This window comes from Geospiza fortis, unplaced genomic scaffold (assembly GCF_000277835.1).
Source record: "Geospiza fortis unplaced genomic scaffold, GeoFor_1.0 scaffold53, whole genome shotgun sequence".
Lineage (NCBI taxonomy): Eukaryota > Metazoa > Chordata > Aves > Passeriformes > Thraupidae > Geospiza > Geospiza fortis.
Window position 1 is genome coordinate 7472115 of NW_005054305.1, and position 24314 is coordinate 7496428.

General features: G+C 36.7%; 1 protein-coding gene across 2 annotated transcripts in view; it reads right to left on the reverse strand.

Annotated features, from left to right (window-relative positions):
• Positions 1-24314, reverse strand: part of PRKDC (protein kinase, DNA-activated, catalytic subunit) — an 82683-nt gene that overhangs the window by 42594 nt on the left and 15775 nt on the right. The window contains exons 19-45 of one of the 2 annotated variants that reach the window (XM_031066529.1): positions 24118-24237; positions 23592-23751; positions 23049-23155; positions 21110-21200; positions 19698-19861; positions 18891-19043; positions 17605-17693; positions 17374-17392; positions 16370-16596; positions 15886-15980; positions 14838-14937; positions 13781-13914; positions 13020-13274; positions 11777-12003; positions 10896-11104; positions 10648-10780; positions 9452-9610; positions 9087-9290; positions 7495-7680; positions 6463-6567; positions 5326-5493; positions 4898-5025; positions 3712-3919; positions 2440-2618; positions 1230-1398; positions 657-722; positions 140-212 (exon numbers count right to left, since the gene is read on the reverse strand). In XM_031066529.1, the coding sequence (XP_030922389.1) occupies positions 140-212; positions 657-722; positions 1230-1398; positions 2440-2618; positions 3712-3919; positions 4898-5025; positions 5326-5493; positions 6463-6567; positions 7495-7680; positions 9087-9290; positions 9452-9610; positions 10648-10780; positions 10896-11104; positions 11777-12003; positions 13020-13274; positions 13781-13914; positions 14838-14937; positions 15886-15980; positions 16370-16596; positions 17374-17392; positions 17605-17693; positions 18891-19043; positions 19698-19861; positions 21110-21200; positions 23049-23155; positions 23592-23751; positions 24118-24237 (3928 nt within the window). Of the gene's footprint in view, positions 1-139; positions 213-656; positions 723-1229; positions 1399-2439; positions 2619-3711; positions 3920-4897; positions 5026-5325; positions 5494-6462; positions 6568-7494; positions 7681-9086; positions 9291-9451; positions 9611-10647; positions 10781-10895; positions 11105-11776; positions 12004-13019; positions 13275-13780; positions 13915-14837; positions 14938-15885; positions 15981-16369; positions 16597-17373; positions 17482-17604; positions 17694-18890; positions 19044-19697; positions 19862-21109; positions 21201-23048; positions 23156-23591; positions 23752-24117; positions 24238-24314 lie in introns of both variants that reach the window. The other variant, XM_005418378.3, reaches the window with a different exon arrangement.

Consider the following 24314-nt stretch of genomic DNA (forward strand, 5'->3'; position numbering starts at 1 on the left):
GTAGGAACTGACTGTTAGATGAAATACATTGAACACTTATTTGTTCCTGCTATTGTAGAAGCCAGTGAAGAACACATCAAGAAACACTATATGGCAGGTAAGAAAGCATTTTTTTCATCACCATAAATGACTTTCATACCTTGGCTGCTATTCCCTGCATCCCTGGCCTCCTTCCTAATAGCAATGTACCGCTTCTTCCTTTCCAGAGGCACCTAAACAGCAAGAAATAAAGTTCTAATTACTTAATTTTTAAAAATAGTTAATTAATTTTAAAAAATACTGATTACTTACACTTTTTATTTACAGAGATACAAAAAAATGATTAAAACCATTTGACATGAATGGAAATGTCATGCTGTAAATTCTTATTATTAATGCTACAGAGAAACAACTGATTTTTTTTATTCCAACAGCCATTCACTATCAAAGTAAGTACACTAAGAAGTATGTTAAAAGTTATGTGCATTATAGGTCTGTTCCACATTTCAGGTCTGGATTTCTCTCAGAAAGACATATTTTAAATAATTAGAGGAATACTCAATTTTTTGTATCCTCTTTCTCCATATATGAGAATTGACCTCATCTTCAGTAACTACACTGTTAAAGTCATATCCTTTTCTTAGTTAGAAACACCAAAGGCCAGAAATTTCACTCACCTCAATTTCAACAGGAAATGTATACTCACGCTTCAGGTCTATCAAATTTTCAAAAATCAGCAAGTTCTGCAAAAAGCATGTTTTGAAATAGCAAAATTATAATGCTGCGCACAATAACAATTGCTTTGAATATATTTTATTTCTTCTTTAAAAAAATTCAACAGATCATTGTACAGCATAGAAAGTGTGGCATATTTTCTCTTCTACATCAGTACTCTAAAAAGAATTTTGCTACTTAACCACTCAAGAATTCATATCACAGAATGTGCTCTGTAAAAAGGTCTCTCTTATTCAAGTATATTCCAAGCACTGGAAAAGTTAAACAATAGGGGCTTTTTCCTCTTATTATAGAAAATGGATTGGGAGTGGAAGGAAAACAGCATCACTACTTCACCCATTCCCAAACAGCTGGTAAAACTTTCATCAGCTACCACTCCTTCTATTGCCTCACTGGGTAGTTTGTTAGTATAATTGCACGTCATTCAGGTTTCATTCTTTGATTTATTGCCATCAGTAAAATCACTTTGTGTCTCATGCTCTGGAAGCCTTCTAACAGCAACAAAAGCTTCTCACCTTTTCTGATTTTTCTGAGAAAAGAAAGCCTTGATAAAATTTACTTTCAGTGAAGACACAGCTGATGACAGCAATAGCACAGTTATATGCTGCACAGTGATACTGTCTCCTCCTCTCCAGCAGCTGACTCTCTCCTGCCATGTTTTCTGTAAATGCATCATAGCACGACCTTAAACACAAACAGGCAAGAAAACACCATCAGAAGTCTTTCATTAAGCAGTACAAGAAGGCTTCCAATCAGAGACCAACAGAATTTCAAGGAAGCAGTATCCAATTAAACCACCTCAGACTTGTTCAAGTATCCTGCAGGTAAATGGAACCAAAATGGAACCATTCAGCAATGACAAAGAAAACCTCCCCAAGTATTTAGACAGGAGTCCTTAATGTCAGAAATGTGATGACAGGTTATGTTCAGATAAGATGAATGTTCATTTTGATGTATAAATTAACTTCTCTCATGGTCCTTTGCCAAAAAATTATGAATGGACATGCATGCTAAGGTATTTTATGGATTAGAAGAAATAGTTTAGATGTGATTTTTAAAGGTCTTTGGCACAAAGCCAGTTATAGATCTGCAAATCATAGCCAAGAAATTCTTTGAAGTCCTCATAGGACATAGTATTGTAAAACAAAAATCAAAACAAAACAAACAGCAATTCAGGCATCTTATTTTTTTCTCTGAATATTAAACAAAAGAAACAATACAAATTAAAATATATATTCAGTATTTCTCTTTTGTCCCCCTTTGTAATGATGATCAATCCAATTACTCCTACTGGGTGTGCTGCTCTATTATGAAATGCAAATAAAAATCAATCCCATCTTCTCATCAGTCATATAAATACCAATTTTGCAATACAGAGCCATACTCCACATAGAAGCGTGAGTATATTGAAACTAAAGTTGTGAAAACACAAATTAAAGGCTAAGAATCATACTGAAAAGTTAAAATAAATGTACAAGCTCAACAAATTAAAAAAAAAAACCTACAAAAGTAGGAGGCAAAGGTTATTGTAACACAGGATTTACACTACAGATAATTCTATCGAACTCAAGATTGTGTATTTAATTTAAAATCAAAAGCTATGTAAGAGATTATATTTACCCTTGAACAAAACCATCTTTTGTTTCATATGGCCTACTTAAAAAAGAATATTTGGTCAAAACGTCATCAGAAATATAAAGTAAATAAAATAAACTATCGTCTTACTTTATTAGTGTCTTGGTAAGTTCATTTCCTTCTACACTCATGGAGCCACGGTAAGCTTGGTTAATTTTAGAGTCCTTGGAATAAACTTCCTCTTTTGAAAGACGCACATACATCACCTCTAGCAGCTTATAATACCCCATTTTCTTGGTAACTTGTGTATCAAAAGTATGTTCATGGGACTAGAAACAAAGAAGCAGAATCTCAGAAGGAAATTTCCTGACTCTTGTCCTTTCTAATAGTTCCGCAGTTAAATTTCTTAGACAGCCTTCAGCTTACTTCTACCTTCTAAAACAGAGAAAAGAGCTGATGATACTAAAAGACTGACAGATTCTGAGTTCCCGTGTAGTGCAGTTACTAAAACTGGTCGGCCCATGCTTGTCTGGTGAGATCTCTTTACTATAACTGGCCTGAATTTTTATAGGGATACTGGAGGAAAATAAGCAGAGTACCAAGTGACAGCTCAGACTCATCACACATGTAAGCAAAACACACATTGCCATCATCCTTGGTGTCATTCATGAGTTTCTTTATACACCTCATTTTGGTGCCAACACTTACAGCAAAAAGAACATGGTGTGGGTGACTCTACATAGATCATAGTTTTAGCATTTTGTTTCAATAGCTATAACTAAACTTTGGCAATTTCAGCATCTTGCTCATCCTGCTGCCTGTGAACATGCACCAGGAAAACCATGGGACTGAAGAACTATAGCAAGAGGAGAGACCTTGACTGGCAACAAGATCATTGCATGCAACTATACTCTTAAATTGGAAAAAAGGCTGTAAACAGGGAAAGGAAGATATGTGCTCCTAATCCCTTGCTGAAGAACCTTTGCAATGATTACAGGTGTATTTCTTTCTCTAGAAGTAACGTACTTAATTTCAGAGCTTTCATTATGGAGCTTTCATGACTGAAAACCTCTCCCACCATATAGTAACAGGCTACAATTTTACATAGCTTTTATATTTCAGTGTTACAATGGGTTTTTGCTTTTGAGAAACCCCTTCAGATATATACAGATAACGTTCCAACTTCAATTTTTACATACAGTAGATATGCAAACAAGCATTAACTCCAAAGGAACAATGTGTTGGGGAATAAATAAAAGTTTATCAGTAATAATCAAATTCTATAAGTGTTCTAGGATACAGAAACTAGAAATCAAACCGTTTTTATCAGTGCTTCATTCAAAGTTCAGCAAAATGTACACACCAACATCAACACTTTCTTAGAATTCCCTAACCTTAAATAAAAAAAAAAGTAATTCATACCTTTGTAAACCTGGAATTAAGTGTATCCATAGCCTCTACTATAATCTTGCCAAAGAATACTCTCAGTGCATCCAAGCTGCAGTGCCACAGGAGAGTGAGGAGGGAGCGATCCACAAACGCTTGGCGAGCAGCATTTGAAAGAAGCTCCTCACTTCGGAACATTTTGTGAACAGTGTCCAACAGTAGCACTTGCTTGTCAGTGGGGCTCCTAAACAAGATGGAAATCTCAAAATGGAAACTTTTTCACCAGACTTCACTTATGTCTCACACCCTTAGGACATTTAGATTTTTTACTGACTGCATTCATGCCCTCTTGGGTTATCCTACAAGACATGCAAGATCTTGGCTGAACTACCAAATATTATGCATCCCTCAAAAAAGCCCACCTCTGCTTCTTAGTCTGCAAGAGATGGCAAACTTGTTTGTGTATCTTTAATAAATTAATACTAAAGGAAACATTAACCTTCTCAGTTCCTTTTCACTAAACAACCTAAAAAAAATTAATCCAGTAAATGTGAGATATGTAGGCAAACCAAAGGAAAAAAAGAACTGTGGCTATCAAGTGTTCCAGTACTAGATGATCTGCTATTCTGAATAATTTTATTATAGCAAAAATTTCAAAAATGGGATATGGTCATAAGGTAAATGACTTTGTCCAGGAAACTGCATGCTCCACTACAGTCACTACTCAACAGCCTATCAAAAATTGGAATGTTGGTTTTGGAAGAGATACTGAATACCTCTTCTGTGGAGAGAGCATGTTTGAGTCTACAATTTACCCTGGAATTATTCAATTAAGTAAGTGCATTGTTGTATTTTCAAAGGGGTTAAGTACTATCAGCTTAAGCGATCATACAATAAGTGGTCAGTGGTTATATAGGGATAGCAAATATACAACAAACAAGTGCTATTTAAAACTGGATTATCTCAGAACAAGTTTATTCACAGAAGGCTTTCCAAATTTCCACAGGCACTGGAAGTGTAATCTGGAAACGGATGTCACTTGCTCACACTTTGGAAATACTTTGAAAATGTAAAGACAAAAGCAAAATCTGAATTAAAACTATTACATAAAACTTTATAGTGTAAATAATCACTATTATAAGTACAATAAAATACAAGAAGCACATTTGCTTCAGCAAAAATTCAATGAGAACAAGCACAAAATCCAGTGGACTAAACTCACCTTCTGGAAATTCTTTTGAAGCTGGCTTGAAATAAATCCTCCATGAAATGCCTGTGGTCCCTACAGAGGATTTCTGTCATCAGTTGCAACAACATTGGACTCTGAGACAATTCTAATGCATCTAAAAACTGAAGAAGCAGCAACACGTCACATGAAAAGCCACAGTGGATCAAATAATTCAATCTAATGATGTAATTGTTTCTTAATACTGATCAGAAGCAGATGCACAGAAGTATGTGCATCTTTAATGTGCTTATTTAATGTGCTTCTGTAGATTCAATTTCTGGATAAAAACATAACCCAGAAACACAAAAGCTGATCTCCTTATGTGAACCAAAAATCTCTCCCTTTAATTCCAGATCCTATGAAACAGTTTCCAGACACAGTTCATTTTGGCTTCTAATTATGTATTCATTAAAAATACTGACCTTCTTAGTGCAGTCTACATAGTTATTGTGCTTCAAGGTTCCTTTGGGAAATTCATCAGACCTCATGGGAAAGTTGAAAGCTACAAGTTGATCCAGAGCATTCTTAAGGTCATTAAGCTTTTCTCCTGTCAAATTAGTGAAGAACGGGAGAATTATCACTGCTTGGCCCTGAAGAAAAAAAAAAAACAAACATAAAAAAGAGACAGTTTCACACTAAAAAAATAAGTTATTCTTTAACTATGAAGCCAGTTGAATAGGACCACAAAACGGCAGCAGTGGCTGTTCTCACTGATTCAATGGCTTAGTGTACTAATAAAAATATGTTATGTAGCTGCTTTTCTTTCCAGTTTCTGGATCAGAAAACAGTCTTTAACTCTCATGTCACTGCTGAGTAAGAGTAAAAGCTAATTAATACCTCATGGCTGACATGGCTATAAATAATATCTCACTGTTCTTTTAAGCAAGCATTGATTCTCACATAAGTCACTGATTTAATACATCACCTTGTAGCTAAAGCAAAATTCCAAACTTTCTTTATTTTGAACGCACAGGAAAGTACAAAACTTTGCCTAATTAAAGGCAGGCTGGTTGAGAAACAACTACACAAAACTTCCATGAGTACACAATTTTTTATTACTCTAGTCCAACCAGCATCTTTTATAACTCTCAGTCTGCAGTACTCTATCTCCCTCTCCTGACCAAGCTGCATACAGCAGCTACTCCATCAGTACCAGTACTAATGGACAGATATGGATGTACAAATCATGACATGTGTTCATCATTTGACCCGTAGGAAATGCCCACTCCTTGCTAAAAGCCTGTTTAGCTGTCATTTCTCAAATGAACACTTGGGAGAACCCAACAACTTGCAACTGATGCTAATTTTTTCCTCTAAAATTTACATTCCTTTCTGCTGAGTAAGGGGAAAAAAAAAGCTCCTTAAACCAAAGCATGGCATCTATGATAGTGCCTTCTGTCTGAAGAACAAAAAGGATGATTTACAAGTTCTAGGATATTGAACAGAAGACTAAAAATCCAGAAGTCCATGATAAAAATTAGGCCAAATAACAGAATTACATGAACAACTAACATTGTAAACCGGGCAGGGTAGGGAAGCTGCTGAAGTGAGCTATTTACCTTAAGATTTAAGCCTAAATTCTGATCAGTAAGTAGACTGGTATAGGTATTAAAAACAGCTGTAAATGCTTCATGATTGGTATTGAAAGAAACTGAAGAGTCTATCTGGAAAGACAGAAAAAAATAATAAATTTGGCGTTTTTTTAAGTAGTTAAAGAGATTTGTAATAAAGCATAATAAAAAGCCCTTGAGCTATAGAATTATTTATTTCCAAAAATACAATGAATTAACAGAAAGCACACACAGAGTGATTTTGGTTTTAAAAGAAGAACTATAAAAGCTCCTACACAGTACGAACAAAATCATGTTGGGTATTTTTCAACTCAAAAAAAATATTAATCTCCTTCTGAAAGCCAAATTTCCTACTGGCCATGTCAGTGCCAGCTAATCCAGCAATACAGTTCACATTCTGCGTCCTAACACGTCCCTTTAAAATAATTCAAGTTTCAAATAAATAATTATAAAAAATAAAAATTATGCTCAACAGTTATCAGTGAGCGTATTTGTGCACAACTACTTTTTACAAGTGCCTACAAAAATCCCAAAAGGATAAGTAGAAAATTATGTTTTCAAAACAGAGAAAAAAGGCCCAGACCAAAATCTCAGTATCACAGAAATTAAATGTGTAAAGTAAAGATAATTCTGCAGTTTGTTAATATGGGTAGAACCCCTCCACTGTGATTTTCTGGATGCCAACATGAAAAAGAATGTTCCAGAGACTACTCAGAGCTCACTTTCTGTACTTGTACCCATTCTCCAAAAGGAAAACAGGTACCTAAAACGTGAGAACAGCTTAAAAAAAAAAGGTGGTAGAGGGGAAGAAGAGCAATATCTAGTAATTTCCACCTGCCTCAAATTTTTTGGTACTTTGCTAATAAAAACACCCAGATTCTAACAAGGCCCAACTTTTCCCTTTTTTTCTTTTTTAGACCCCAAACATAAAACATTTGATCTGAACAGCATTTCTTGAAAACACAATGCAATCCCTACAGAACCAGAAAGGTTACCTGAAGTTCACAAAGCAGTACATACCTGCAGAACTTTTGCCAGCAGGGTCAGGAGTGCCATTTTGCTCTCAGCAGATGAACCTTTGGCCCACCAGCCATCCAGCTTCTCCCAGTTTCTTAGCACAGCTGTCACCAGTTTTGTTCCCTGCTGCTTGCGCAGAGCACGGTCCCTAAAGCTCTGATCTAACATGCCGTTCAAAATGCTCCCCACCTGGAAGGAAGAGCAACAGCTAAGATTCTTGCATCCCAAATGAAAGGATGATAGAATCACATCAGTGGTACAGGCAGTCATAAAAAAGAAGCATCACAAATCAATGCTAGATCTTAATCTCAAAAGGATGCATAGGAAAGGTCTCTGCAGGAAATTAATAAACCCATTCGTCTCCAAAAAAAAAAAAAAGACATCTCTCCAATTTACTCCTGTTTCAGAGTACAATGCAGCAATTAGTTCCGATGCCTTTTGTGTATATATGGAGAAATAAATGATAATCCAGACTAAAGATCAATACTTGCTAATTTTAGTTAGTGTGAAGTTGAAAAATAGCACACATGCTAACTTATTCACATCCATTTTGAAAAGAAAAATAGCCCTTACAAAGCACATGTGAACTAAGTATGTTTGAAATCTCTTTTATTCAAAAACTAATAGTCACTATCATCTATCAGATACACTTAAAAGAATTAAAGTATTGTGGCATGCTCAGCACAGGAAACATTAGATAATCATCACCAGAAACAGCTTATTAAAACATACACCTTCCTCTACAGTCTAAACAAACAATTTTTGGTATCACCAAAAATGATACTACTTGGATGCAGCATGTCCAAGCATAACATTTTGGATTATAAATGAGTTAATTATTTTTAAAGGATGATTCTACTTTGCTGAGCATCTTTTCAATCAATAAGAAAAGCAGACTTTTGATTTTTTTGACCTTTCTGCTTGTCAGAAGCACTGAAGGAATACTTCTCAGTTCTGTTTCCTTCATGGCACTGAGTTCTACAAGTGCTGCAGACAAACAGGAAGAAGTCTGTTCAGCTAAACAAGCAGCACTGAGACTGAGAACATGACAAAGTATCTCGTATTTGTTTCAGCCCAGGAGGGTTTTGAGTCTGTATGTCTCTCTTTTTAATACTCCGATCTAGCTCTACCCTAGTCCTGTGAACTAAATACCCATTAACAGTTGGAGTTTGTTTTTCAGTTTAGTTTTATCCAAAACAAATCCAAGTCACATGCTCTGGGACCATTCTGCAATGCAAAACAAAGAACAGTAAGTGGGTCCCTCCTTTAAAAGGACATTTTTGATTTGAAGTACTATGCAAAGACATCCTGAAATACATAGATCTCAGGATAGGTAATAGGTAAGCACTTTCCACTCAGTTTGATCTGAGATCATAGAGTAACGTTAGGTTGCCAACGATCATGACAGTAGCACCAGTAGGTCAAGACAAAAAAAACCCCTGAAACTCAAACCAAAAACTTTTAATGCTGTTGAACTTCAATCCAATACACTTTTTCCCCTACTACATACTCCACTTCTAAAGACAATAATAAAATTGTTACTTTTATTGAGTATTCCCTTTTGACTTTGTCCTTTTAAAGAGCGAGCGTAATACCATTTGAGGATTGCTGATAGATGATTTCATAAGATGGACTATGATCACATCCAGGTTTTTCAATAGATGTTGATTGATGGTTTCTGAGAACAGGCTGTAGAAATACTGTCCATGAGAGAAATTCATCAGTTGGTTCTGTGATGCTCCTGATAGTGGCACAGATAACACTGCTGTGTTCAACAGCAGACTTACTAGCTCCTCACACTGAAAATCAAAGTATAGAGACAAGAGTTATTTCAAGGACATCATGTTTCACTTTGAAATTTCTTAGAACAGCACATGATTTTTTCTCCAAGCTCTCACCCCAAACTTTTAAATTTTGTTTATTTTATTTTAAGGATTGTAACTGGAGAACCACATCCTACCTGCTCATCAATTGCAAAGGCCAGCTGCAGAAGACTGTCAGCTAATCGCTTCCTGCTTATGTCTAAGCATGGAAGAGAGATCCTTTCACCCCCAGGTGCAATGCCTTTATAAACAATTGAAAGAAGCTTGGACCCAACTGAGAAATGAGACCCTTCATCCTATGGAAACCATCAAAGAAGTGACAATCAATAAAAGCTGAAAAAAGGCTTCCAATCCATCTGTATAGTTAATTAAAACACTTGAACTCCAGATAATTTCCTTATAAAGCAATGCAAATATACCATGACAAGACACCTTTCTAACTCAGGGATGAGATTTTAAATGAGACAACCCTATTTCAGAACAAACTAAAAGTAACTTGACACTGTTCCAAATATTCTGATCCTCCTCCACCTTTTCAGGCTTACTTGACTACAGAAGTAAGATGAATATCTAAGTCAGGATGGGTGGGACACAAATGGTAAACCATGCAGATCCCTGATTATCAATATAAGGCAACCACAGGTCTAGATTTTGTTGATATAGAGAATGGATAGCACACAGAAATTAAGTATTTTGTTACTTGTTAGCTTTGCTCAGCACTGTTACAGCCTCATTCACAAATTCCCAGTCTTTGTGGTTATTGCACAACCTGCTCCTTCAACTGCCCAAAGTAGAGATTTACTACAATCAGAAACTTAGTGGAAGGAATTTGAGTAATATAGTCTACATCCTTATACTTCAGAGGTCTCTATCCTGCTTTCCTGCAACTCAGACCCACTATATTGCTTCTGATCAGTCAGGAAATATTCATTTTCTAATTTCCCTCATCACTTTGAATGGTCTCTGTGTAAAAGTTGTTAAAAAATGCCTCCTTTCTAGGATAGTTAATTCGGATTTTTTGAGCTTTCAGTTTTGCAAAGCCCACTTAAAGGAAGTTAGAGAATCTACATTCTGATTCCAGAGTCTGGAGCCAGCCACAGAAAGACTAACATAATTATAAAGGTTATCCAAGCCTCAATATTGTGCTACTCAGATTTGTAGATTAACCATAAAGCATTTATTTTTGATCCCATTCAACACTAGCTCTTCGCTGTTGGTCTCATTTTAAACAACAACATCTGATCTGTTCTCTGCTTTTATCCTGATGTTTTACACAGGAAAAGCTCTTTACAAGGTACAAATGTTTACTCTTATCTTCTGTATTAATAGTTACCTGACCATGAAGAACAGAATGAAGCAGGCCAGATTTCTGGAGCTGCTTACAGGCAGAAAGGACAGCATCAAACCTAACTTGATCCAAATGTGCCTCTGAATTAAACAGATCAACAGAACAAAGGTCCTCAAGGCTAGAGAGGAAAGAGAAGCAATAATGTTACATTAGTGCACCCACAGACAACATTATTTACTTTCTATGGTGAGGGTTTGTTCTGGAATCACGCTTACCAGAAAGCCCCTACTTACCTCTGTGGTGTGATTCTTTTTTTTAAGCACAATTTCAAAGATTCCTGATAGGGAGATTTCATCAGAGCTTTCATGAGTCTTACTGAGATATCTGGGAGGTTTTTCATGACTTGCACATCAGCTGTGTTAAAGCCTATGCGTGATGGATCGCACACTGTCATCACCACAAGCTCTATAAAGCTTGCATTTAGCAGTTCCTTCTCAAGCAGCTAGAAAAAAAAAACAAACATAAAAACTTGAAAAATTCATTCAGATTTCTTTATTTAGTTCTTCATAATTTACCATTAATCCTATCTCAAATGAAACCAAACATGCAACAGTCCCTATTCTCACTGATTTTCTCTATTGAAATGTCTGACTTTCAATCACTTATGCTAATGCACAGAAATTAGGTGTCTATAAACATAGACATAAGATATATGCTGTCCCACCAAACTGCAACATTTAAACTACATAGGCCTGTTTCAGTCTTGGCTATACACCTGTAAATCCTGATGTACGTGTCTGTACACACTATTAGAAATTTGCTGACGAGACAATCACAGTCTCAGACCTAAACCTGGAGGTGTAAATTTTCCTAAGAGACTCATAAGTATTATACTTTGTATAGTTAAATATGGCTTACATTGCATCAAATAGAGAGACCAATAGGAGACAAATAGAGAAAGGCAAATAGAGAAACCTGAATATCTATACTGAATTCAAGAAAGGCAGATTGTGCCAATTCTTTCTGCCTTTCAAGCAGCTACCCCCTCCACACATTTAATGCCATCAGGAATCATACAGGAAATATTCACTGCAAGTACTCCATATACAGAACGCCTATATGTAACTACATAGAAAATTTGTATCTTTTATCCAGTACAGAGTCCAGAGCCTACCTTCCAGAAATCCTGCTGGCACATTTCCAGGATGACAGTGACAAACTCGAAGATCCGGACTACAATGGTGCACTTGCTGTAGTTGTACTTGTCCCTTTCCTGAGGGCTGAACATGCTGCCTTTGGAACTGCTATCAAAGCACTGCTCTGCTGCGTGGATATCATGCAAAGCAATAGTGTCCAGGAAGAACCGTACAGCCTTCAAGAACAAGGAACTTTCATTTATACCTAGAAAGAATTACACTAAGTTGAAATGATTATTGTTTTGTGCTTGTAAGAAAACAGTCAAACTGAGATTACAAACAGAAAGAGGCACATCTCACACCAGTGTTTTCTGAAAGCTCTCTGCCTGTTCTAAATATTACCATTCTGGATAATAGAATAGCAGGACAGCATTGTATTTTGTGATCACTCCAGAAACTAACCACTAGAAGCACTTATTAACAATGATGATGATTTAGGCCTATGTAATAAAATGGATACAAATTTTAAATCCCTAGTTTTGAATGACTTAGCCCTATGCTAGCTGCTTCCAACATATTGTTTTAAATCAAGACAGACCTAACACTGACAGACAGACCACCTGAAACTTGTACAAGACTATGAATCTCTACTATCGCTGAACAAAAGCATTTTGTTTAAGCTTGCAAGAATGATTGAAATAAAAACCTTTTGGGAGACCCAGCAGCTACACAAGGTGTTATTATTTTACCTGATCAAAATTCAAATACAGCTTTTAGACCTGATGTAGTTGATACATGAGGAAATGAAAAAAGGTAACATATGTGGGACTTGAAGTGAAAAGATGCCTTCTTTCATTGTGTTCTGATAGCTTCCTCCAGATATTAATAAACAGCAGGTAAAAAGCTTTAGAAGGATTTCAATAAAAATATGATAAAAACCTATTGCTTTTCTGTGCAGTGGGAAATTAGCTGTACAGAATAATTTTTGAAGATGAGATAGAGTAAAAGGAGCTGCTGCTAAGTGGATGACTCAGAAATGCAAAGATGTATTTCTAGGGCTAAAAGGAGACATTTTAAGATACATAGTACTTCATAAAAAACACCCATCTCATTACAACTGTCATTGGAAAATGTTGGGAGAGTTTGCAAAATCGTCATTTTAACATCAAATCTCAAATTCTACATTTGACAAAAGAGCTTAAATTCAGAGTTAAGAACTCATCTTGGGTGGGCTGTGTGTAACACACATGAATGAACCTAATTCAATAGTTAATTACTCACCCAGTACTTCATCAGGTTTGATCATCTGCAGCTCAAAGAATGTATTGTAGCAATCCAGTGCCGCTAAGAACATGTCTATCCACTGCATGACAGCCTGTAAACTGAAGGGTTCCTGCATGCCATTGAGAGTTGGCTGAGAAAGGATCCCAGATGGACTTTTGGCATCGGTGCCACCTCCTTCAAATTTGTTAATGAGGAAAGAAATACCCCTGTTTTTTAGAGTATCAGCCAGCCAAGAGGATGGAGACTTGTTTCCTGACAGAAATAGAAACAGAAATATAAATTTTCTAGGAAAAATGCATTTCAAACTAGCAAGGAACTAGAGGCAAATGAACTAACAACTTTGTGATTTAAACTGGGTCTTCTAGCAGAGAAGGTATTGATTCTGGTTTAGCCTTGGTCACATTCCTAAAATTCCCACATTTCTCTTCCTTCCATAAGGAAGAGGTCAATTTTTAAGACATTCATAGTTCCCCATCAACAAATTTCACTTTTTTCAGCTGGATACACAACAGCAGTTTTGGGCCTGGAAGTAAGTCTGCAATAAAAGCCTCTTCTGTGCCCAAAAACATCCCTCAAACCTTGAGGTTCTCACAGCACCCAATTTGCAATCCAAGCAACAATATAAGCTCTCTTTCTATTTAACAATACTGAGTGAACAGATAAATACTTGCAATTACTACCTTGCATAGAAAAGACAGAGGAAAGGCATGCACAGAATATAGAAAGCAAATATAACAGTGCACTGTGACTTAAAATACCTGGTAACAAAGGAACAAATTCATAGAAGAGCTCCATGGCTTTATGCCGGCACTCTGTCTGAGGTCGTCCACACTGCACTAAGAGCCACATAACAATGTCCTGAAGACACACAGACTTAGTCGCTGGGAATCCCCTGCACAAAAATATTAGGGGTTAGCAGTCCTCTTGCCGTCTACCAAGAAGCAGTAATAGTCTCTCAGTAGAAAAAAATCAAAATGTTCCACGAGCACTATGAATCCCTTTTATCTATCGAACCACCACCCATCTGCACTACCTGAAAGAGCTCTTCCACCATCATGTCTGGCACTGCTTTCCCTTCTCCTCACTCTACTTGGCATAGTCCTTGTGGAAAACAATTTTAAATGTAGAAGCAGGTATCTTCCCTCCTCTTTGTAAACTCACAGAGGAAAAACTGCGAATAAAGTTTAAACAAGCCTCAACAGTTTTTCTCCATCCCCATAATCATCTCGTCTCATAACTTATAAAATGCCACACCAGTGACCCAAATCTAAACTCCACATGTCAGTTTCTTTAAGATCACATGATAATTTGGGTAAAAAGACAACTAAGGAGGTCTCTAGTCCAACCTCCTGATAAATCAGGGTCAGCTAGATGACTCAGAGCTTCATCCATCCTGATACTGAATCCATTTTTGCTTCTTTTACCTTTTTTTACTTCCCTTCTTTAACTGCTGATCATTCTGCTGCAGCTTGTCCTGCTTCTGGTGACATTTAGCAACAGTAAGAAAGGCTTTGGAGGAGTTTCCTCCAAGTGCTTTGTAGCATCAGTGCTAATGATATTATATATACTGCTGTGAGGGAAACATGCTCTTCTCTTCGGCCTCTTCTTGCTAAACTAAATCAAGTGGAATAAAGAATCATGTTCCTCTCATATTACGTCCAATGTTTTTCCACCAGTGGTTCAACAGACAACATCAGGAGGTCTGTATCAGCAATTGTCATAGGAAGAAATTCTCATTCAGAGTCCCAAGCGTTTAATGGAACTACTGGTCAAGTTTATTATTATGCAATATGGAAATAAATGCAAATAGCTGACCGTGGTACCCGCCGTTTTCCTTCCTTGTTCAGAGAAGGTGCTTTATGCTTGATTATGCGCTTCAGGTGGTTAATAGCATCACAGCACTGCTGGGCAGTACCTGTTGGAGAGACAGAATTGACATTTCTAGAAAATGCCAGTAATTTGGTTAAATGAATTGAAATAGCACTGTAGACATGGTGCAAGAGACTCATACAGATGATAATGTCTACCAGCTCCACTACTGTATGCTTCCACAGTAAATTTTTCAAAGGCGCAGAATGAAATCACAAAACATCAGACAGGCCAACCTGGCCTGAGCCAAGCCTAAGGCCTTTGGTATAAAACTGTGCATTCTACTTTCTGTGATCATGCTTAGAGAAACTGTGAAATTTTTCCACATGAGAAATTTTTCTGGGGACACTTCTACCATGTCCTGAACTCTTCCTCTGAAAGAAATTAAGTTTTGTTACACCAACTTTTGGCTTTCTGTTCTAACTACTATTAATTGATGAAAGAGCATAGAAAAAAAAGAGAAAAGTAGATTTACTGAAGAGTCATTAGTACCGTGAAAGAGGCCACAGGCTCTTCACACAACTACATGCTGTTGTAAAGAATGACAAGACAATAAGGAAAAGGTATCACAAAAGAGTGGAAATATTCCATAGAATATATCAAAATTACTATTCTTGGAGCATTTATTTGTTATAGAAGAATAGATTGATTCTCACCAAGCTACATCTTTTTACATCATGTAACTGCAAAACTACAACTCAAATCTGAAGCACCACCAGCATTTTTAGTGTTATTACAGAACTGTAAATCATCATTAAAAGGTTCTTTCTCCTAGGCTCAAAATATTCCACCTTTATACACTGCAAAGAATTGATTCAAAGAGTTCCTAACTAGATATCAAATTACCTCCTTACTGATAACAAAAAATAATTCTTCCTTTGTTGCAGAAGTAAGAAAATGTACTTTTCTTACAGTTAAAAGTTTTTCTTTGTTAACCCAAGACTCCGCAAGGTAACTTTTTTCTTCATTCTACAGTTAAGTAACTATAGCTCACCTAATGATTTCTCATCTGTATGGGCTAAAGCCAGGCTTTCCAGAAAAACAACCAGTGCTTCAAATACAAACTGCTCCACAAGAGAATTTTCTTCCCTTTAAAAAACCAGGAAAATATTTCATGAGAAACATGAGTAGAAGAAGCACTAAATGTAAACGAAATACTGCAGAGACAGACTGCAAAAGATCTTTGCACAATAAAGTACATCTAAACCAGTTTAAAAAACAGCAGTGAAATTTGCTGAGCATCCTAAAAAGGCATAAAAACATCTTATAAACTTGTGATCAAAATTTATTTTTATACATTTCACACAGACAGAAAGCCCAAACAACAAAATTATTATAAAATATAAGCTGAGTAACTGAATGTTACAGCTAACATACACATTAATAAAATGAGTGTCAGTGGATGACTATTTGAGCTGCAACTCTTTTATCTCATTGAACCTTTATCCAAGTTACTGTTTCAAGCTCTGCTTGCTCACCTAAATTCTCTGTAGATACTGTTAAAAGCAAGTGCTGCACCCAGCCTCTTGAAAGCACTGGGGTGAAGAGCAAGGCTGTACAACCGTTTAAAAAGAGACTTGGTGTTTGCTGGGCTTTCCTCCTGCTGTCTCGGCGTTGTCTGCTTGATAGACCATTTCAAGAATTCTCGTATGCACTGACCACAGAAATCCCTCAAAGTGCTGTCATCTGGATCCACTATTCCACTCTGAAATTACACAAGGTTATTTCAACTCAACAATGAGAAAACCCCCTGCCATTGGCTCTGTGCAGTATTACAGCAGCTCATCTACGTTGCACTATTTGCAAATTAAAAAACTGTACTCACAGTCTACCAGAAATTAACAAAGTTCAAAATTGCTACTGTCCAAGGGAAGGGCAAAACTTTCAGCCCTTACAGTGCTGAATTACAGCTCAAAGATTGGATTTCTATTCCTGTCTCAGCCATCAGTTTAAGTCACTTCATTTTCTGATGGGTGGGCTTCCTCTGTGTAAGAAGTGGTGGGACAACACTGACTTTTATTTAAAAAAAGTACTCCAATCCTCTTGACCTACCTTGCCTCCAAACACTTCTGTTCAGTGCAAATGCTAGTTTTAAATGCAAAACTTTTGCACCTGGTGAAGGCAAAGATACTTAGAGACAAATTAAGCACACAACAAAGGCATTCAGGGGGATGAACAGTGAATGTGCTTCAGTTGTTCCTAACTCATACTGATGATAAAGAGTGTTTCATTTATCTGAAGATGATATATCTGCATTTTGGGAATGCCAAAGAAAGAGAAATTCATCATCCAAATCTCAGTTAAGAAATACTAAACGGCTATTACAAAATAAATAAATAAACCAACCATTTTCTTTCTTTCAAATAGTTAAGGGGTCAATCTACCTGTTTCATGTGTTCCTGGTTGCTTCAGCAGTAAAATGATGCTAGTTAAAAATGAAGTCATATGGCACAGAAAAAAGAGAGGAAAGACTTATACCTACCAGGATAGCTTCCAGGAATCCCACTGTATCTTGACTCTCAAATTTTTTGTTGTTGGTAAACCAGTGAATGAGTTGCATGACCAAAGGCTCATACAACTGTCGTGCTACCTGAAAACAGCAAACATTAATACATATCTATGCTACTTTGCTATTAATATGCAAGATTAAAAACCTGTACTTTGAAAAGGGGGTCTACAAAATGAATGACTAATTTCATATTACATTCCGAATGCCACTGTATCTTGACTCTCAAATTTTTTGTTGTTGGTAAACCAGTGAATGAGTTGCATGACCAAAGGCTCATACAACTGTCGTGCTACCTGAAAACAGCAAACATTAATACATATCTATGCTACTTTGCTATTAATATGCAAGATTAAAAACCTGTACTTTGAAAAGGGGGTCTACAAAATGAATGACTAATTTCATATTACATTCCCATATCAAGGATCAAAAAACCCCAGACAATTAAAATGGGTTAGATGCTTTCTATTCAGCCAGTCTCAATGACCCCCAAGCTTACTTTCAGTAATATCCTTTGAGACAAAGAACATTGCATGTCAGACTGACGTGCCAATACACAATCAGGGAAACAGGGATGTTTGTTTCTTAATCCATATTTAGATCTAAAAATCTATTTTCAACATTAATCTAACTTCCCGGATTTCAACAATTCTACCTGTAAATCAATCTGATTGATTACTGTCATACTATAGCACGAAGGGAAGAAACACTAAACACACTCATTTATGCACATACACATGCTTCAACTGCAGTGCCTGTGCCTTGGACCAATCCAGACATCATTTACCTATAGTTTATGTTCAGCCACACACCAGCAAAATCAGAATCACCTGAATTGGTAATACAGCTTCCTGTCTATTTTAACAGAACACAAAATCCCTTTGATCTCAAAGTAGATACAGATGCCAGGGTCCAAGCAGCAGTCTCAAAAGGCACAAAACCCTGTAATTTCTGTGGAGATGAACCTTTGTGTCTGTTCTGTTTTGTGCAAAGGAGGAGAAATATCAAGTTCAAATGTTTGAATGAAATATATCATCTGTAAGTTTTAAAGAGGCCGTGACAAATTCTCTCCTAAGTGCTTTTCCTATGAGTGTAGCTTTGCATACACTCAATATCAAAACAATCAACTTCACCTCCACTTAACTTCTTACTGAAAGACAACAGAAATTAAATGTGGTGATAAAGATGGTTACTGCCACAGTAACTCCCTGAGTGAACCATGAAACCTGAATCTCTCTTGTACACTTCTCTGAACTACTCTGAACTAGACTATAGTATAGAAGTATTTAAAATGAGTATTTGAAAAGGTTTCAACCCCACTCACAAAATCCAGATGGATCCATCCCTAGAACAGAATTTCAGCCTACAAAATACTCTTCATCTGGGGGGAAAAAAACCCCCAACATGTTAGGAAAACATTTAAATCAAACTATTAATTCCCACATTCAAAGGTATTTGAAAAAGCTAAAATTTGTATAGATAAATCTGCTTACCTGGTCTATGTCACAAGCAAGACGAAGCAGTACTGGAAATACTCGCTTATGTAAATGGTACATAGGTGGGGGACCCTGACGTCCTTCTGGCATCTGAGAGGCTTTCCCCAACATAAATGTGACTATGCCATGTAGCAGCTCACATGCTGCAACCTGAAATTTAAAAATCCCTTTAGTTATGCATCCATTACTTTCACAGAGAAGACAAAATTGTGGGCAGGAGAGAATGAGTCACATGGAAGGGGGTACTTGAGAAATCATACCTATGCTAAATCACTGTTCCAGGAACAGATCATGACCATGGAAGTAATTTACACACCTACTTACTGGTGTTTTTCCTAATGTTTTAGTCTCTGTCGTGGGCAGTCACCTATCAGCTGGAAAATGATCACCATCAGAAAAGTCACCCATAGTGTTTTCAAAGATACCTCCAATCTGGACTCTTTGGCTATCAACATCCCAATCCAGCACAGCACCAAAATATTTGCTGAAGTGTTCTGCTGGACTGAGCCCACAAGTTCACAGGCTGGGCATGAGAAGGAGGCCAAACAACACTAGTTTAAAAAGATCTACTAGTTTAAAATATTCATTTTTATGTTAAATCAAGCACAATGCTGTCTGACAGAGCTTACACAACTTCTGCTCTTTAGCTTCAAAACACTTAGAATAGTGTAATCATGAAAAGGCACCAAAGAAGCACACTGCTACCTATGAATTAATTAAAACAGGTCTGTAGTAACAAGGAAGACATTATTTTATGTGATTTTATCAGCTAGCATAACATAAGATGTAGAAAAAAATCAATACTTTTGTTTGCCTGTCACTTGCAGAAAGAGCCAGCTCAGTCACATGAGGCAAAAATAAGTCCAAGTAGATGACAGGCTTCATATCTGCAAATGGTACAGCAAAGCTCAGGCGTTTCTCAGTGTCCCAGGATACACATTTCTTCATCATCTCTTCTGCAGAGGTAGCTGATGCATTTGAAAGATGAAAACAAGCTTAATATAATATATATAAAGCAAGCATTTACTTAGTTCAGTCAAAAAAAACTGTAACCTTCCAACTTCAGATAGACTGCCATGCAATGTTAATGCTTTATAAACTACTGAAAAAATGTAACCAATGTTTCAGGTGAGAGTTACAGCACTCTCCGGTATCAATACAGGTTAAATTTGGAGACAAATAAATCCAGAAGACATCAAATCACACTTGATTTAAAATACTTCTGTAAGACATCCAATGTAAAGCATCTTTCTTCTAATGTTACAGGAAATTCTTGAAGGTCAATCAGACAAGAAGATCCAACATACTGACTCCTGCAATTGCACAGAAAATGGCTACATTTACAGCCATTTATAGCTATCTCCTCCAAGGAAAACTGGCATACTTACTCCCTTCTCTCCCTATGTTCCCATATTTGAAAATCTGGTTAACAAAATCTGACCACACTTTGTATTTAATTTCCAGAGAATAACAACTTTCTCCCAGTATTTTTGAGTAAGTAACAGAGAAGTACTTGGTAGAAAGAAAATTGATTGTAAAGGCAGAAAAAACAAACATAAGCATGCAAAGAAAGGGAAAAAATGCATAATACTATATTAATTTTTAGATTAACTAAATTTTGTGCTGATTCATCCCTTGAATCTCATGGGCAGGTACTTACACTATGGTTTCCATTTTTATTAGACTGTATGGTATTTAACATGTAAATTATAAAGCTTGTTCATGGACTGGACAGAGAATGGGAGAAAATGTCTTTTTTTTGAGGAGCACCCAAATGGAACTCTAGTTCCACACATACTAAAGGCATGATGTGCCTTAAACTCACAAGTGAAAAAGTAAGCTTGCTGATATTTACACAATTCATGACTGCAGCTCTTAAATACTGAGAACTGTAGTAGAGGTAGAAATCAGTACTCAAGGAGCTACAAACTGGGGCAAAGTTTTAAAATGGTTTTGCAGACAGAGGGTGAAGGGTGGAATAAATAAAACCATATACTCAAATGCATAGTTTTTTGCTTTCACCTGTAGTTTCCTAAACACTTTCCCTATTCCGTATTAAGTTGGTGAATACTTTTGCTCTAGAACAGAATAAAAGTAATTCTGTTTAAACGAAAGCAACAAAAAACAGGTATATGATAGTGATGTTGAGGCCTTAATGAAATCTACTTTCAAGAGAGACAGCAAAGGCATATAAATGTTTTTGACAGGATACTCACCTGTAATTAAGTTGTGGTTAATCTGCCCTCCCAAAGATCCAAGAAGGCGTGCCACTCTAGTCCTTACTGCTTCCAAGGAGGGACTATTATCCTACGTAATTCAACAGATTAATATTAGTGAAAGAACAGTTACTTCTGTATAGAAGTAATTTGGTTTACAGAGTAAATGAAGGTCTTAATGGCCCTTCTTAAATACAGAAGAAGAAGGTAAACTGGAACCACGAGGAAAAGAATTGCATCAAACAAGAGAAGAGCTTTGGTTTAGAAAACAGAAGAGGCCAAGACTGGAAAACATCTTCTTTCCATTTTGTGAGCTCTCAATTATAATTTCTCAAGTGAAACTTTATTATCACAGATAATACATATGTACAGAATGACATAACAGTGCAGAAACAAATCTAAAGTGAAAATGTCTCTTTTCATTTGCTTTAATTCCAGAACTTAAAGTTTAGATCCTGTACCTATACAGAGTAACAGCATCATTTAGATTAGAAAAGACTTCTGAAGTCATCAAGTCCAACCATTAACCCAACACTGCCACACTCATCACTAAACCATGTCCTCAAGTGCCACACCCATATGTTTTTGAACACTTCAAGGATGTGTGGTGGCAATTCTACCACTTACCTGTGTAGCCTACTCCAATGCTTGACAACCTCTTTTATGAATATATTCTTCCAAATATCCAATCTAAACCTCCTCTGGCACAACCTGAGACTACTTGCTCTTGTCCTGTCACTTGTTACCTGGGAGACCAACCCCCACCTGGCTACAAGCTCCTTTCAGACAGTTGTGAAGAGCAATAGTCTCCCCTGAGCCTCCTTTCTCCAGACTCAACAGTGCCTCTCTCAGGCAACTGATTTTCAGAAGCAGCCTGTACGGGATACAAAATTAACTAATTTTGTTTCAGAGAATCACAGAATGACCCAGGTTGGAAGGGGCTGCTGCAGGTCATCTGGTCTAAACTCCCTTCTCAAGCAGGGTCATCCTAGAGCACAGGCACAGCATTGCATGCAGACAGTTCTGGAATATCTCCAGTGAGACAGACTCCATAATTTCTCTGAGAAATCTGTTCCAGTGCTCGGTCAGTGCACAATAAAGAAGTTCTCCCTCATATTAGATGGAACTTCCTGAGCATCAGTTTCTGCCCACTGCCTCTTGTCCTATTGTTGGCATCACTGAGAAGAGCCTGGCTCCATCCTCCTGACACCCTCCCTTCAGATACTGATAGATATTGATGAGGTCTCCTCTCATTCTTCACTTCTCCAGGTTAAATAGGCTGCGATCCCTTGGCCTTTCCTCATAAGAGATGCTTCAGTACTCTAATCATCTTTGTAGCTCTCTACTGGACTCACTCCAGGAGTATCATGTTTAAAGACAACCAGGCTGGAAAGAGTTCTGTTTATAGGAGTAATGTCACATCTAAAAAGAGGTTTATTTCAAGTTAGTTTGTGTAGTGGAATATACAAATAAAACTACACTTACATTTGAGAGGCCACTGGACAAAGTAATACATATGTTGGCTTCTAAAGACTGTAAGCCTATCCACAAGATAATTAAAAATCCCCCAAATGCTTAAACATTTAAAACTGTATTGCCTACTGCAAAGTTGCTAAGCTGGGACTTGATTTTGGGTGTTGGGAGTCAAATTTTTGTTGCCATAATGTATCAGTCTAGCAGTGATTCTGACTTACAGGATTTCCTCAATTCCCCTTCCCTGCTTAATTCCCATCCTCACCCTAGAATATGACATCTTTCCAGCTGTGCTGATGTAACAGCTTGTTGAGCCACACCGAAGAATGGAACTCATTAAACTCATCTAAGGTAGAACTAGCCCTCATTAAAAAAAGAAGACAAAAAGTATGCATGCAAGAAAGAAAAAGAAGCAGTGGGAAGAAAGGATTAATATTTAACTCTTAAAAAGAAAGAGAGTTCTTACCACTGACAATGTCTTTGCTTTTCTTATACGCTGTATCACAACTTTATTACGTCCTTTCTGGGCTGCTTGAGAAAGTTTCCTTACTTCCCAGTTATTCTGGGATTCAACTGATGAACAAAAGAACATATCAACACCAGTTTATTGTACCAGCATCTCATGCACCTACTTGTAGTTTCATTTAAAAAAAAACCCACCCTGTTTTGCACATTTTTATTTTTAAAATGTGACAATTGTTCTTTCACTTAAAATCTTTATTGAGGAAAATAATAAATAACTTTCTCTTAGTAAATTTAAGCTAATTTAAGCAAAAAAAAGGACATATCACACAGAAATAATAAATAAAATGGCAACGATTACTGATTGCTCAGCCAAAGCAAGTAAATCCTATTTTAAGAAAAAAGTACATTTTGGGGTGTAAGGGAAGTTATGTTGTTCCAAACACAGAAAGTGCACAATATAAATAAAAGGTATGGCGTGTCCACATCTTTATAAAAAAATTATTTTCCTTTTCCTTAAGATTAGCAATTTTTTGTATGTATGTACCTGTAGATATAGAGCTTTTCAAATAACCATCAAGAAGAGGTAGGACATCCTTGTAATAGGGCTGCATCAAATGTCTGGGGATGTGAGCTGACCAGTCTTCCAAAGCATCCAGGCCCAGATCAGCCATTGGGGTACAGCTAAGGCCCAGCTTAAATGCATTCTAAATGTCAAATACAAAACTATCAGCCTTTCACATTTTTTCACTAGTGCTAATTAATGATAAAAGAGATAAATTTGAAAGCATTTGGTGTACATCTCCCTTTGCAGTAACTTTTCTCTGTTTAGCATCTCACTCAAGGTCACCACAGGAGATATGTTTATATAGCAACACAGGCAATAAGAGAGTCTGTTTAGTGCAAAAGCAATTCCAACAATTTACTTTTTATCCAAAGATTCAAGCAGTTTGTATTCTATCTCACTGAAGACCATAGAGAGCTTAATAGTTACCTTAATAATGACTTTGCTACAGAATGTTTGTACATGTCTTAGGGAAAAAAAGTGTTAGCTGTACATCACTCTGACTCACTTGCAGTGCAGGAATATATGCTTTGATATCAAGCATGATGATGTCGTGTGGTAAAGACAGCAAAAAAATCAGACAAGATGCCAATAATTCATCTTTATACTGCTTCATTTTTGCTGCAACCTAAAATGGAGGTAAATAGATCAAGAACAAACATAAACATTTTGAAATCTTGACTTAATTGTATCAATACCCATGTA